This window comes from Vidua chalybeata, chromosome 21 (assembly GCF_026979565.1).
Source record: "Vidua chalybeata isolate OUT-0048 chromosome 21, bVidCha1 merged haplotype, whole genome shotgun sequence".
Taxonomy (NCBI): Eukaryota; Metazoa; Chordata; class Aves; order Passeriformes; family Viduidae; genus Vidua; species Vidua chalybeata.
The window spans coordinates 1,352,822-1,369,483 of record NC_071550.1 but is presented as its reverse complement, the minus strand read 5'-3'; the positions used below and the strand labels follow the sequence as shown (position 1 = coordinate 1,369,483).

General features: G+C 43.5%; 1 protein-coding gene across 5 annotated transcripts in view; it reads right to left on the bottom strand.

Moving 5' to 3' along the window:
• The window catches only part of DENND1A (DENN domain containing 1A), a 152,953-nt gene that overhangs the window by 62,037 nt on the left and 74,254 nt on the right, over positions 1-16,662 (bottom strand). For all 5 annotated transcript variants that reach the window (XM_053962529.1, XM_053962530.1, XM_053962531.1 and 2 more), the window contains exons 10-11: positions 13,516-13,616; positions 7,701-7,746 (exon numbers count right to left, since the gene is read on the bottom strand). In XM_053962529.1, the coding sequence (XP_053818504.1) occupies positions 7,701-7,746; positions 13,516-13,616 (147 nt within the window). The remainder of the gene's footprint in view (positions 1-7,700; positions 7,747-13,515; positions 13,617-16,662) is intronic.

Sequence of the window (16,662 nt, the reverse complement as noted above, 5' to 3'; positions counted from 1 at the left end):
TTTTTTTTTTTTTTTTTGACTGACTAATCACACAGGTTTAATCTCTTCAAATAAAACTTGAAAATTCAAAATCAGAAAAACTGGAATGATAGAATAGGGTAATTGAGGAAATTTCCCAGTGACACTGTAAAAAATGTTTAAGTACCTACCTACCTACATGCAGGACCAAATGAAAGTTACTGAGCAGGAAAATGAACAAAAACATACTCAATTTTTAATTAAGGTTTTGTGGGGTGGAGGGAATTGTTTCCTTTAAAAGAAAGGAACTCAAGTCCTAAAACAATGGCAAAGTTGAGCCTTAGGCAGCTAAATAATTACCCTCAGTTTTCAAGGCTCAGTCCTCTGTCTATAAAGCAAACTGCTGTGTACTTAGGGCTTAAAAAAAAACCCAACAACAATAAAACCCACTTTGTAGACACTGAAGTTTAGGTCTTCATGAGACATTTCTTTAACTTAAATAGAAGAATATTACATTTAATGCTTTCCATATAAAGAGCACCAGCACTGCCTGACAAAGCAGGTACTTTGCTTGCAGGAACCAAAGGTCACCCCGTTGGCTGCATCTGATAAACTCTAAAGCAATCCAGGAGCCTCGCTCCTTCTAGGAGTCCGGAAGCACCAGACAAACTGATTTGCTCCTTCCTGTTTCAGAAAATTAAAAATCTCACTTATACTCAGAGGAGTCTAAAAACCTCCAACAAAAAGGTCTTGCAAAGTACTTAACCAAAGCCAGAAGCTTGTCAGCCTCAGTGCTGGCAGGACAAGACAGAAGGAAGGAAACCCTTCTCCTGTTTGCTGCTGAAGAAGCAGCACACACGTGGTGAACGAGCCAGGGGTGTCTGTGTTCCTCTGGTGCTGAATCTGCACCTCCCCTTCAGCAAAATGTGGGTTTTTCTGGAGCACAGAACAGGCTTGTGCAAGCAGGGCTCAGCCAGGGGGGATAACCCAGAAGGATGCCCTCATGGTACAGGGACTGTAAATGCTGCTCAGTGTGATCACCCCACACCTGGCCCAGAAATCCTTGTATCCAAAAGGACGCTGATGTTAAACTCTGCACCACCAAGAGCTCAACCTCACTGTAAAGATTTGCAATATTTGTACAAAGGCAGTGGACTTCCCTTGAGACCAGCCCTCAGATTTAATAAAACACTGGAGACTGACTTGATTAATAGCATCTGTCTTGCAATGCATTCAAAAACATATAATTTTTGATGGTCCAAATGTGGCTCATTCTACAGAAATGCAGACTGACCAGTTCATCTTAATCCTTAGTTGGTTCTGTTATTTGTCCTGTCACTACCACCTTTAATAAAGCTGGTATCAGGCAGTATAAGGGCTTTTGTTAAATAATCACACGATTCTTTCACTAAACCTGGCACCGAATCAGCCCAACCAACATGGAAATCACAGTATTTACTCTCTTGTTGGAACTGAGCAAAAATTCCCATCATTCAGCTGCAATTCTCACATTAAACCCCACTGGATTCTGTGAATCACAAAAACACGCAGATCATTTTTCCCAAGTACAGTTTGTGTGTTGTCATAATTTTCGGAAATGGGAAGGGACAGCCACAAGCCACACACAGCCCCAGTCCATATTTCACAACTTCCTGAAGAGCTAAATAAAATTTTACAAGTGATACCTGCGCAACAGACTGGACTGTATTCAGTAGGTTCATATTTTGCTGAAAAGAAATGTGGATGAGCACGGACCAAGAGGAAATATGAACATTACAGATTCCTTATCTCATTTTCCCACAGGTCAGGGATGTACTGAGTCAAAAGGAGAGATTCAGTGAAAATGTGCATCACATCCCACTCCTGCAAACCTTTCTCAACCATCCTTGCCCAATTACTTGTAGCCATAATTAATCACCTAAAATCCATCTAAATCAAACTAACATCTACACCTGCCTTTTATTTTAAATGTCTCTTTTTAAAAGAGTGGAGAGGTATGGAAAGCTGGTTTAACAAGCATACTGAACCCATTGTTTATGGCCTCTATAAACATGGCTTAGTAAGAATTACTGACTTAATCAGAGAGAACTTATCTCCTGGTGAAAAGAGCACTTTAAATTTCAGAAATGGCACCTTTACTGTGAAAATCTCTTAACTTTTCAAACAAACTCCGGGGGGCCTTAAACACCAGGTCCGTAAATAAGCGCAGTCCGGGTGCCTGCCCTGCTCACAGGCAGCCAAACACTTGAGTCATTTAAATGTTTTATGTGGAAGTTCACAAAAACATAGAAACCATATTCTAATAGAAGAATTAAGGGGTGCTTCTCCATCCCACTCTGGAAGCAGTATTCATCCATAACAATAACACCCGTTTACACTAAATGCTATTTTATCAGCACTGGTTACACTTGGCAGGTTCCTCATTTTCTGCCATAGAGGAATCCCAAGTTAAACTTCTTTCAGGTGAACAATTTTATTGTTTCGTTAATTTAATTTAAAACAAAACAAGAATAAAACCTCCATAATCATCAAACACCAGCACCCCCATCCTTTCCTCCCACAAACCAGGTTTGCGTAACTTCACGGCTAAATTGCTGCCAAAACATAAACCAAGCCGATCATGAGGTTTTATAACCAGATACAAACGTGATCAGCATCTTAAAAAATGCTGTAACAGTAAAAGGGTGATACCTTCCACCGATTCTTTTGGAAAGGCAGAACTCCTAACAAAAACTAACATTCTAGCGAGCCTGTGCACTAGGTTTGAAATTGTAAAGAAAATATGATTCAAAACAAGTCTAAAATCAATTTGCTTAATGACTTGTCTCTACTGAATTAATAGTTTCCATTTATTTTCTTAAGGAAAACACCACAACGCTGCAGACAACAATGTGTCAATCTGGCTGCCAGAAGCAGGAAAGGCAGCGGATATAAAATTTTATTATTTCATGCCCCAAGAGCAGCCAGAAGGACTTAATGAAATCACGGCCAGATTTACAATCTGAAATGGCTATTCAGCAGACAGCTCTGCTTAAGCGGGATGTGCCCCCTGACCCCGGGGCCCTTTGATCCGGGCACAGCAGGTGGGCTGCCCCCCCAGCCCATCTCCCACCCTTCCGCCCGGGCACCCCGAGCCTCTACAGGTGATTCCCCAGATCCTTATCACAAGCAGCTGTTGCCAACTGAGTGACAAACAGCACCCGTGCTGCCCCGGCACTGTGGCACACGAGAAAAACCTCTCTGCTTCTGGGGAAGCCTGCTTGGTACTGCAGGGCTTGGCTTCTGAAAACTCACCCTCACACATCCCCCCAGAATCCCTTCCTAAAACGTGGTTCTTATTTCCATTTCCCCAATAACTAGATAAAAGACAATTCCATAAGTAATCTGCCGTATTTTAAATGCATTTTTATCAATACTCCTGAAACCACGCACAGCCATATTGGGAATATTTGTGAATGGCTAAACTGCATTTAGGGGTTTAAGGCCTGGATTTAAGTTAATCTATAACCCTTCATTAAAATCCTATGGAAAAGCTGCACTTCCTCAGTTACAGGTAGAAAAAGCATTGATTTACTAAGTATAAATGGGTGGGAAAAGCTAATTAACGCCTCTCACCCCAATTGAAAATATAATTAACAATTAACAGTACCAGTGGCAGATGCTAGTGATCAATGAATTCTCAGGGTGTGTTCTGGGAAGGGGACCCCATGGCAGGGTCAGGCCTGAGCCCAAGCTCACAGAACCCGTGCTCAGGGCTCGTTAGCTCAGACTCAGTGCATGCTAATTGGGCTGTGGTGACACTGGATCCCGAGCAGGGCATCCTCACCCCGAACAGGAGCAGGGCAATGTGCCCAAAAGTGCTCCCCAAATGCATGGGGGGGTTTCTGAGAGCCCCAGCTCCACTCCCCTGCTGCACAGGAGACATTATCGACACCAGGTGAGATCAGCCTCCGTGTCCTACCACGAGTCACACAACAGGAATTTCACTGAGCATTTCTTTCCTCACATGAACATTTTTACTGGTACCACGTTGAAGTAAAACAAAAATCTACTCATATAGCTTTTATGATATACACCAGTGTCCTCTTTCCTTAGGAAAAAGGTTAGAAGAACATTCTGAAATGCAATGTGCAATTTCACACACAAATTCATCCTGGATAATCTTGCAAGAATTACAGTTCTGAAGTCCCAGAAAAGGTCCTTGAATAAGCTGGAATATTAATAAAAAAAGATACTAAATACTTTTCCAATGACTAATTCTAACTCCAAATGCTGGGTCTGTGCCCCAAAGAGAGCAGGAAAGGGTGGATGTGCTCCTAAGTGGATCCCGGCACGCTGGAGTCGGCTGCCAGAGCTCCACATCCCAGAGCCCAGCACAGCCATCCCCAGCAGTCAATCAAAACCACATGTGCCCGAATTCCAGCAGGGAGCTCCCAGGTCAAGGGCACTCCCCCTCCATCAGCACCATCACACTGATAACCTTCCTACACAAGCAGTTGCAGAAACAATCGTTTTCTCTGACAAAACATAAAAGGCTGCAACTAAGTTTGACACAGCTTCTGACACAAAGGGCAATTTTATACAATCTGAAGACTAAAACAGCCTACAGTGCACAGGCAGAAAATAAGATAGTGAAAGGGGTGTGTTCTTTTGATAGAGTTTCATTTTCCTATCTCATTATTTATCACTACTAAGTACTTATCTTCATCTAATATGAATTCAATTAGTTCCATAAGCATGTTCCATTATTCATGTGATAGCTCCAGCCTTGCTTATCCAACAGCTTATAAACTTTTAGCCTGCTTTGAAGTCACTTTATGGATTGCTAAATGGAGATCTTATAAAGAATGACTAACTAGGTGATGATAGAAAAGCTGAAAAATAAGAGCACAAAACACAGCTCTGTATTTTCTACCAAGGTTTTCCCCCATAAATCAGTTGGAGCCCTCTGACCTATAACAGGAGATTATCTTATCTCACTGGAGAACATTTCAGTCACAGCAAATTAGATTTAACAGTCAATGGATAGGCTTGATATTTTAATCATAAGAAAAATTTGTCATTTTCCATTAAAATAACTGTTCCTTCTACAGAGCCCCCGTGGAACACGGGAAACTGCAAACTAACTTTAAGGTACCAAACAGTTCAGGAAAGATCTGTCGAGCTGAGAGAGGCTGGATTTTGTTTAAAATCACCAATACTACTGCTTCTTCCAGAGGCCCCATTCCAACACTGGGATAGCAAAAACCACAGAAACATGACTAGAGGTAGAAGATAATTGTTTCCTATATCCCAAATCCCATCTTGGTTCCCTGGCAAGATGAGGCTGGCACAAGGAGGACAAATCCAAGCATGGGAGCTGCTGGGGCAGAGGCTGAGCCCAGACCTACCTGCAGCACTCCTTGGGCTCCACACCAGGGCAAGGGTCCACCTGCCTCAGCCACAGTGCACGCCTGGGAATGCAGCCCTTGTCTGACCCTCAAACGTGTGCACTAACAGAACACTTCTACAGTCCTATTTGTGACATTCCAGCATTTAGAGAAGAAGGAATACTGAATAATGGCAGTAGGTTGTAGTTCTAGTTTACAAAATTATTTTGATATGGAAAAGAGAATATATTTTCAAACAAACACAACTGTCAGGTCATGAGAAAAAGAATTGCTGTTGTAACTAGGATGTTATTCTAAACAAAAAACCCCACAACTTTACATATGAAAGCAGGGACAAATAGAGTGAGCATTCAGCACCACAAACCAGAGGTAACCTAGGAAGTGTCCAGCTCATGTGACAAATGTCACCTTCCCTTGCCCAGGGCACAAAAATTCTGCAGCACTTGCCACCAGACAGATCCAGCAGCCACTGTGGAATTTTGTGTTATTTTTCAATGGAAAAAGCAGAGTTAGCTGCAAGATGCAGTTCTGTCTGTAACTGAATTTATCCATAAGAGCAGAGAAAACAGTTTGGTTTATTTATTTAATTTATTTGATAAGGCACTTTGAATAACTGTACTTTGCCAAAGCGTGTCTGTGTTCCAGAATCTCTGGCTATTCAAAAGCCAGACTGGATTTAGTACTAAACAGATTTTTTCACAAGTTACTAAAATGGATGAAAATTGGCTTCTCCAAGAACAACTCCTTTTTTTGAGTTTTTACAGATGGAGTTTGGAAGGCCCACAGAGCCCTGCAGTCTGAAACACGGAGACAAAGGAAGAGGCAATGGATTTATGGAGCAAGGCAGGAGTGAGACATCACACAAAGCAACTCCAAGGTGTAATTATTAAATTTCTTTTCTATATCCATTCCCAGGCCAACCACAGAGCTCATTGTGAGCACAAATATCTGTGAAAGCTGCCAAGTGTGTGTATGGAGATATTCTCCCATCCTCTACCAGCTCTCTTCCATCTTTTACAGATACCACAATAATCACACCAATGATTGTCTGGGAGAGATATGGGGTAGAAAGATTCTTGATCTATATGAAAAATACATTTCTTCCTAGATATTCCCTCATTCCTGCCTGTGCAGTATCCAAGGGTGATCATGAGTAGCCCCTTGAACAGAAGCATATGATGTGCAAACAAATGGACGTGTTGACTTTTAAACTAATTGGTTATTCACAAACACATTGTACTGCAATTCTTTATTGGTTTAGCAGTATAAAGGGAATAAAAAAATCATCTGTGCCCCGGACGATAAAAAGAAAAAAGACATCCTGTACATTTAATCTATCTTTTCATGAAAAAACTGCCTTCTAAAATTACTTACCATTAATGCTGGAAAAAGGGGGGATATTACACAGCACACACAAACACACAGGGCATCATTATTACACACATTTGCCCCAGTGAAAGAATATTTATCAATATTTCCAGAAATTACCCAGTTTTATGGACAATACAAGAACAATTCCTTTATGTGATGTAAACCCCAGCTCTCTAAACTGTTCTGTACCCTGAAGAGGAAGGCTCCATTTCCACACACGGGATCTAAACCAGGGACACAGGTCCATCCATGTGCAGGGGCACGTGCAGACCCAGCTCTCCAGCCCTGCCCCCAGGAGGCCGAGCTCCCTGGGCAGGAATGCCTCTTCCCACCCGGAGCACTCCTGGGGAAGGGGCGCAGGCAGGAAGGATGAGGATTTCACAGGCACCTTAAGTCACTATCTCCTGTTGTCCCCCAGATACTTTTGAGGAAAGTCATCCACTGCTTCACCAGTACTGGAAGCAAAAGCAAATGTGCGATTTCCACTTTTAGAGTTTTTTTTTAAAAAGTCACATGAATTACTGGGAATTGTTTATAGGAGAAGCTTTCTGTGAGGGCTGGTGCTCTGCCAGCTTTGTGTTAACATTAACTGCAAGTTCCTTCTTTTCAGATCTTTTGAACATTAAAAAAATTACAATCTGTCTGCAAAAGCCTAAAAGAGAACTGTAACTGTCAACATTGTGGTTTAATATCGACTCTGCCTTTGTGCTTGAGTCCAAGCAAGGCACTGAAGTGATTAAATGAAGCCCCAGGGTGGGGAGGGGAGCACGAGGTGAGCTTGTCACCGCGGAGCACGGCGGAGCAAGCGAGGCTCCTGAACGCTCAACGTTGTCGTGTATGCCTCACTCAATTCTCCCAGCACTCCCAAATTAACAGGATTATTTCACTTTTAAGCATATGAATGAATGTGTAATTGCTTGCAGAATCTGGCTCTAAATCATACCACTATTTATAGTTTCAGAAATGGTGAGAGATACTTACCTCCATCAAACTTAAGTGTATTCCAATGAGGTAGGGCATGGGGGCACTGTGGGGAGGAAAAAGAAACACAGCTTTACATCCTCGTAACCCTGAATAACACACATGACTTATAAAATCAGCTACAGGAAAACACTGGGATACTGGGATTAGGTTTTGCTTAAAAAATAATAGATAACATATATACAAACAAATCACATGTGAACAAAGTGTTAGTCCATATTTGAAAGATGTTTTTTAGTATGCAATAGACTCCCACTCCTGTAAGACTTCACTTTTTCCTGACATCAGAATTTCTAAGTGACTAAGTTTAGGCAGGTACCTAAGGACAGCTATTAAAGATAGACCTAACACTGGGGTCTTCTGTTAGAAAACCAAACAAAATGTGTTATTGCAATTTTAAAAACATACACAGATTTTTCCAAGAGTATTCTTTCAAAAACTGGACCCTGTTGTAGTGTCAAGTGGTTAATTTAATGTATACACATCACCCAGTAATACAAGTTTTTAATTCTTTCAATGAGTCCAAAACATTTGAAGTAATTTACTTTTAAGTATAAATCTTGACATGCTTTCATTTGTAAAAGAAAACATAAAAAATACTTTAGAAGATCCTGATAAACTCCACAGTTCCTGGGACATCCGCTGACACCAATATTCCCCTCAGGACAGAAAACTTAAATACCCCAGAGGCTCTTAGGCCAGGTTTTAGCCTCAGACACAGGTGTGACACCTTTGTTAGCCCCAGTGTTTAAGGGGACACTGATCTCCGTGTCCCTTCCCTGACGTGAGCAAACCCCAGGAGCAGCAGAGCCCCGGATGGGAGCTGCCTCTCGCTGCCTCTCGTGTCCAGGATTTCCAGCACGGAGCTGCTCGCAGCCTCCCCCTCGCAATCAGAGCCATCAGCGAGGCTGCCAGAGCTGCTAATTGCAAATATGGCACATCCTGCCTGCGAAACGCAGCGCACACAGACAGACACAACTTCTAAAATAGAGCCTCAGCTCGCTTTGGATACAGAAGCTCAAAGAGCTCATTTTCAATTTCAGATGAAAAAATGAGAGAAATGTCACTGTACTGCCTTGGATTAAAATATCTCCCATATTGCTGCTCTAAGCTGGTGCCTACTGCTCAGTAAGAGCAGTACAGTACTGAAAAAGCTCCTGAGACACCAGGCCAGCAAAAATCCCTGCTTCCCCTTTTCCTGAGAAATACCTTAGAAAATATATTTACTGATAAGCATATTAATATTTATGTTGTTTATTAATACACCCCCTCAAACTGCCATTCTGTAGGATGCTCTACCGAGGTGGAAACAGCCCCTGCCGTAGAAATTCCATGTGAAACCAATTTTTTTTCTTTTCTGAGACATTAAACACATACAACTTCCACAACCCCTTCCCAGTTCACTGGCAGAACATTCCAGCACCTAGTCCCACGTCACTGCAGTGAGTGCACTCCCACAGCCCCCTGGGACAGAGCCCAGAGGGGCTGCTACAGCACCGAATGATCCCGACCCTTCTGCTTCCTGGGAATCCCACAGGTGGCAGTGGAACACGCGCCCCAGTCCCGGGGCAGGAGGCCTGACTGCTCCCCGGGACACACGAGGGCTGCCCAGCTGAGCCCTGCTTTGTCACGGATGCGTTTGACTTGTGACAAATGCCATCTCTTCAGCTCCAGCGGCCACAGCTCGGGAGCAAGAGAACAGCCAGGGATTTTACAGTGAGAGAATGAAGCCCTGCTTTGGCTCTGGCTGCACAAGGGCCCCCGAGCCGGGCTGGGCTGCTCCGGCCCCTCCGGTGCCACCGCCACCAATGTGGTTCCAATTAAGGACTTCCAGCCACGCCACAGCTTCAATCCCCACCGTACAACGTCAGAACCTCGGCAGGAAGTCTTAAGCCTGCAAATGTCTCATCTAGTGGAACCTCAGCTAATGTAATGAAAGGAAGCAGGAAGAGTGCAGTGTTCCTGAAAACCAGCCATTTATTAACATCTCCAAACGTGGCAAGAAAAGATATGGCTCAAGATACATGGATCAGCTTTGGATGCAAAGGCTCATCTTTTCAATTTTGAAGTGATAAACATTACATGTAACGGCAATACAGCACATAAAATAATTCCAGGGACTGCATAAATAACCTCAATAAAATGTAATTCTGGTAAAGAGCATAAATATTTCCAATAAAATCTACCAGAGAGATTCTATTCTTCCATCATCACTCATCAAATATGACTGAATAGGAAACACACCTAGAAGTAAATGCCCCAAGTTCATGTCAGGCTTCATAAATTGCTTTTATCACCATTTCTCTTGACCATGAGTTAATCATAGGCCATTATTTAAGTAGACCTTTAGCATCCTGTGCAGGGGAATGTGGTGTGTCCCCCCTTCCCCTCCCAGGGCACACTGAAACCGTCCTTCCTCACTGCCATCCAGGTCCTGAGACGTGGAACACTCCAGCAGATTTTAATATTTTATCAGGGTAGATTTGTACTTGCAAGACTTCCAAGTGAAGTTCAGCAAGACACATCCCGTGTATAAAGGGCAGAAACACTCGGCACAACCTTTAATCCTTCTGGGAGCCCTGGCAGATTAAAGACTGCCCTTCAGAGCAGGCCTTCCCCACTGCTTGACACTTCATCAGTCCTGGGGCTTCTTACAGCCACAACTACTAATTACTCAAACTTGTTTGCTGGCAGCCAATAGCCATTAAGTGCAAAATTAAGAAGTATCAGTTTCTACCACATGTATTTACTGCTCCAACAAAGTGCCTGCATGAGCCTTTTGGAACAAAGAGAGGGGTCATTACTCCTCTTGTGCTATGCTGGCTCCCAAGGCAATCAGCCTTATTTATAATCAAATGAGTTATATAGGTAAATATCAAATCATTAAAGTAGCAATGCATGAGCATGAATATGGATTTGGGGGACATAATGGCTATATATTGCCCATTTATTACAGTTGCATTTTTACAATTTCTTTAATTCGTTTCCTTAGGCAAACTAGAGACCTCTTAATTATGCTCCCAAGAGGTGGGCAACTACTAATTGGAAGAGAAGCAGGTGAAATAGAGGGACATTTCTTCTTAAGTGAAAAAAGCTCAGCCTTAAAAAATACTGCAATTCACCAGGAAAGTAAAGTAAAAGCCCAAGGATCTCCAAAAGGTTCCTATTTACAGCTACACAGGGATTTCACCATTTTGCTTCACTGTTCCAGGGAAATGGATGAGAGCACATTTACCACATTCATGTCTTGCTCTACAAACACTGACTTAACGGGTGGCTGCTTCCCACAACGTGGTACTTCCCTCTCCAGGGCAGTCTCTTGATTTCTCTTCACATTCCTCATTGAAATGCAACAGAATTCCACCCGAAATTTATTGGGGTAATTGATGCAAATTAGAAACTTGACTGCATAAATTGGAACAATGCAGGGAACGCACAGCTCCGACACCAGGAGAGCAGCTACAAGAGGCTTCAGTGAGTGCCCAGGTGTGCCAGGCTCAATGGCAATGCCCACTGAGAGCTCCCCGGGCAGGAAGTTTTGTTTTCCAGCAGCAGGAGGACTCCAGCTCCGCCTCCACCTACTCGAGGAGCACATTGACTATATGCAGATTTAGGAAACAGGAGAAAGGGGGTTTAAAAAACTCCTGGAGAAAGGGCAAACTGCCCCAACAGAAGTGTTTGTTCAGCAGCTGAGCCAGGGTGCTCTCAGAATTCATTCACGTTGGCTGCTAAGCTGTCTGTCTGATAGAAAAGACTGCTTTAATCACCCTGCAAAATGTACTGTTTCTTCTGGTGACAAAGCTCTGGGGCTCAGCACACACTCAGCTGTGTCCCAGCTCAGCAAAGCTAGGCTTTTCTAAGGGCTCATTTTAAACACAAACACTGAGAGTAAGAAGGAAGCAAACAGACACAGTGGGAGTGGTTTTATGGCATAAAGAAAACAAAGTGGGAAAAGTAGTGAGGAAAATTGATATACTGCTTCCTTCACATCACCAAATGTTTAAATTCCCAATAAAATAGATGGACAAGATCTGGCCAAATTCAAACAGTTGTATGTGCCTGACTGTCGATGCTTGGTGGCAGCACCTCACTAGCCAGGACTTCTGGCACCTGCTGGCATGTGCTCTAAACAAACAAAACCCAACCAAACAACCCCAAACCAGCCACCAGCAGTGCAGCTGTGCTTCTGTACTTCCTCTCTTGCTCCGTATTCAAAGGAACAAGCAAATGTGCATTAAAGTATGGTCTCTAGTGACAGTATTTTAGTCTCCTGCTTCCCTGGGCTGAAAATACATTAAAGAGTGGTGCCTAATTAAAAATAAAAATAAAGGATAGCACTCTTCCGCTTGCTTCCCCTCCTGCCCCTTGTCCTCAGCAATCTGCATGGCAGGGATGAGGTGAGTGAAGTCATTCCAGCTCCATGGAGGATCCACCAGCAGCACTGAGTCAGCATCCCCACGGCAGAGCAAGTGCACTGAGAGCAAACATTTGGGAGACACAGCCCTTCAGCATTTTCAGTTCTGAGGGAAGGTACATCAGTGAGGAATGCAAGGGAATAGAAATACTAAGTTTAAGAAAACCCTTTCAAGAGGGAAATGGGAAGCAAAAGGCAAACAATCACAGGCAGAATATACTTTTTTCAAAAAACTTCCAAAGATCTCGAGTGACACACTCTATCCATCCTTCTGTGAGTCTCAAAAGAGCAGGAGAAGATTCAAAACATCACAGCACAGTCAGTAAATGAGCACAGCCAACTGAATGAACAAGATATTCTGTATTCATAAGAACTGAAGAATTCTCATTGCTTCAAGTTCTGTCCCCATTTCAGCTCTCTAAAATTCTTATGTCATATTTGCAAAAGAAATAACCAGGCAATAATTAAAATTAAATGGAACTCTTCTATTTTAAATAATCTCAGGTCATTTCCCTTTAGAGGCAGATACCAGGAAGCAGAAATACTGCCTTAAAGCAGGGAGCTGGGAGCTGATTGCTCTGTCCTCCCAGGCAAAAATGACATCTCCAAGTTCACATGGTTACAAAATAGATGGTGAACTCTATCTTGGGAAATATTATATGGCTCATAAACTGTTGCAAAATTGACTTACTCAAGCAATGACCGAGTGTGTAGCTACCTCTCCAATTAAACTTCCTGGCTGGGTAAGGAAATCAGTTGTTGCATTTGTGAGCTGCCTAACAGTTGTACATTTTGAAATCATTCTTTGCACACAGCCTGGCTCCCTCCTGCCACGGCTGGGTGCTGGCCACCAAAGAATGCCCTCAGTGATGCTCAGTGACTCCTGGCTTTCTCTCCTGCCCCAGGGTTTGCTTTTTCACCCTCTGTCCCTGCCTTTGTCAGGAAGTCCATGAATAACTGATCTCTGAAGGCAAAGCCTGTGCTGAGCAGCAGGTACCTGAGGGGAGCTGGGGCAGCCTCTCCAAGTGTTAATTACACGTGAGAAGCCCATTATCCAGGGAAAGGCACCTGCTGGCACTGCAAATGACTGGGACCTGCCCTTCCTGCGCAGGGAGCCAGGGACAGCTCATTTCCACAGGAGATAACTCTTTAGATTCCGCTCCCCGTTCCTGACACAGGCACACACAACATTTAAATCAGCTGCACAGGAGCAAACTTCCTTTAAAGCTGCACAATTTGGTTTCCAGGCCTTCACTCACTGCTGGTTATCCAGCTGGGTCCCCAGGAGCAGTTGCACCAGGAGAGGGCTTCAGGCTCACTCTAAGCCATGTGCCCAGGGTGAGGGACAGACAGACCCCTCCAGAACACACACACAGGGGCTGCACACAGCGATGGCCTTACCAGCAGTAGTCCAGGAGATGTGGGGGCAGGACAGGAATGTAAACGTGCTGCCAGAACATGGGGTAGAGCATGGCTGCAGACCCATGGATGCAGGCAGTTAACTGAAAAACACAGAGAAACCGCAGCGTACGTGAGACAAACCCCAAGCTTCAAGTGCTAAACTTGGAGGCAAGAAAGTAAAGATCAATTCTGCTTTCCTATCAATGCTTTATTAGAAAATACACAGCGCTGCTGACAAAAACAAGGGTCTCGGGGGGAGCAGGAGTGGCTGCCATCTGCCTTTGTGAACAGCTGAGAACATGATTCACTCAACAAACCCAACCTGCAAAGAACACCCAGCATTGTATACAGCAACAGAAACATGGAAATGAAAACACAAAGGGAAAAAGAAATAGTAATGGCAAATGTCCCAAACCTGGAAATTACCATCCATTCACTATCATAAAATTGCTCTGAAATTATAACACCAACTGAAAAAAAAATGTGGCATGCATTTCTTAAAACCACAGTACACTAAATTCAGTGATTAAATCTTGATGCATTAAAAGGGAATTTTATCTAATTGCCCTTCACCTAATCATTTGATCCATTGAATTGCTCATTTATATTGTTAAAAACCCATGCAGAAGAGTTTTGGTGTGACAGGTACTGAAATAGCAAAGGCAAGTGCCAGTGAAGCCATGGGGAGAATCCTCCCAGAGGAAATTACTGTTCTCAATCCTATTTCAAACAATAATTATTAATTTGGAGAAGAAGATGAGCAGGATATTTGTCACATTCACTAAGGATATTAATATGGAGCAGGTGGTAATGCTCAATAAGCCAATCTCAGCAAAAGCTATAGGCAAAATACTGTAAGAAAAGAATATGAGCACACACACTTGGGGAAATAAGATAAATAAATAAATCGGAGCACTCACACACAGACACATCCAAGGCAGACTCGGAGGTGACAGGGAAGAGTCACATCCACCCTGCCCACGTTCCCAGTTCAGTGTCCTTTAATCTCCAGGGACACTCAGCTCAAGCACTACACTGAGCTTCACTTGTGAGAGGTGTTCTGAACACAACTCCCAACAAACCCTCCCAGCTCTGGGAAGGCAGGAGGAAATCGAGCAGGGCAGGGGGAAGGAGGGAGAGCACTGCTCACAAGTCCTGAGGAGACAAAATCTATGGGACTGAGGTCCCTGTGTGGCCTGAAGGTGTCCAAGATCAAACTAAGCAAAGACAAATCATGATGTTAATTCTAGCACAGGTGGGGTATCAAAGTGTTCATGTGTTGCTCTAATTCCTCACCCTCAGAGCCCTGAGGCCAGTCAGACCCCAGCCAAGGAGCAAGAGGCTGTGTCAGAGCTCCCTGTGCCATGGCAGAAGTGGCATGGGGAGCTCTGCTCCAGGATCAAAGCAGTATCTGTGCCACAATGGGATTCTTCTCTTTGTGCTAAAACTCCAAAAATCAGGGGAAAATCAAGCAAAGAAATCCACCTCAGTATGATGGAGGCAGACAGAAACATCCCTGAAATCCCCAAGTTTAAGTCATTTCAGAGCTTCATGAATGACACCTTATAATGAGAGCCAGCATGCTGCTGCCCTGCTCCCAGCCAGGAAACACCTTGGGGTGGCCACGCTGCAGGTTCTGAAGGAGAAGAGAACTCTGGATGCAAGGAGAGCTCTGGTTTCATTTCTGCAGCAGCATGCTCCCACCAGCAGGTGAGCTTCTGCCAGGCACAGGGGATTTATCATTTTGGTTCATATCTGGCTTTCCTTGAGGAGTTAGATGACAGAATATGTAATGAAATTTAACAGAAATAACTGTTTTAACATTTTGAGAAATTATCTGCATTTCCATTTTTAGAGAAGAAGAACAAAATCCAAGCAAACAGCTATAATTTCTCCATAGGTTCAGTACACATGGTTTATAAAATAGCTAACAAACACAGCTTTGTTCAGCTACCTCTAAATCTTATTCAGCTTAAGGGTATAAGGATATTTAAAATCAAATTTTGAATTTGAGATCATGTATTGTAGCACAGAATTCATTCCACCATAAAAGCCTTTCTACCCAGAGTGGTTTCATTTTTTCTCTCTTACCTGGTATTAAATTAAGCCCTAAGTATGAAGTGTGTCTCCCAGTGCTAACAGAAATGAACTGCAAACAGGTCCCTTCCACTTTTGTGTTAAAAAGCTAAAAGCTCCAAACAAAGGCAGCAGCCCCTGAGCAGCCCCCCAGGCTGGCTGCACTCGGGGACAGGGGGGTTTGGTTCCTTTCCAGGGACAAGGTCTTGGCACTGCCAAGCACAGGCTGAGAGCAGAGAATGTTCCTGGGCTGGAACGGCGAGCGGCAACCGCTGGCTCCGGCCCAGCTCCTCAAACCTGCCTTCCACTGTCACTCCAATCTGCCAGCAGTTTATAGAGAAACTTGTAAGCTAAGAACACACAGTATGAATACCCCTCCCTCCCAAGAACCAGACGTGCTTTTATCTTGGACAGAGGCAAAAGGAAGAGAAATAGCAGAAAGAGAGGAAAAAAACCCAGCCCCACTTGTGAACTGGCTCATTAAGGAAGGCACAGTGACAGGTAAGTAATTCCTCTTCCCAGGCTCTGTCACAAAGGGAGAGATTAAACCAACCAACCACACAACCTCTGAAATGCTTTGGGCAGCCCTTCTCTTCTTCCCTCCTCTCTGATCATTTACTGTTCTTTTCATTCTGTAGGTTGCTGAAATAAACACCTCTCCTTCATTTTATTCCATTACTAGACCTGGATGGAATTTTCCTTATTTTAGTACTGAGGACATAGAACATGTGGCAGATAGAGAAGTTAAGATTTTACAAGTTTTCTATGGTATTAAACTTTATAATACTTAAATGCTTTCAGTTAAATGTGGGATTGATTGTAAACATTATTAATAATTGTTATTAGGTGCCAGAGGCTATTATAATTCTCCTTTCGCTTACTTTCAAAATGATATTGTAATCGTTGTTCTGGGATTAAGTCTGAGGTCTTACTCCTCTGATCTGTCTGCCCTGTGCTGACAGACCATCCTTACCAGGGTTTGTGGACATCACTCCAGCCTTGCAGAGCACTCACACTGCCATGGAGCAGTTTGAATCTCAAGCACCAAGCAGGTCTGATCACACAGCCAGA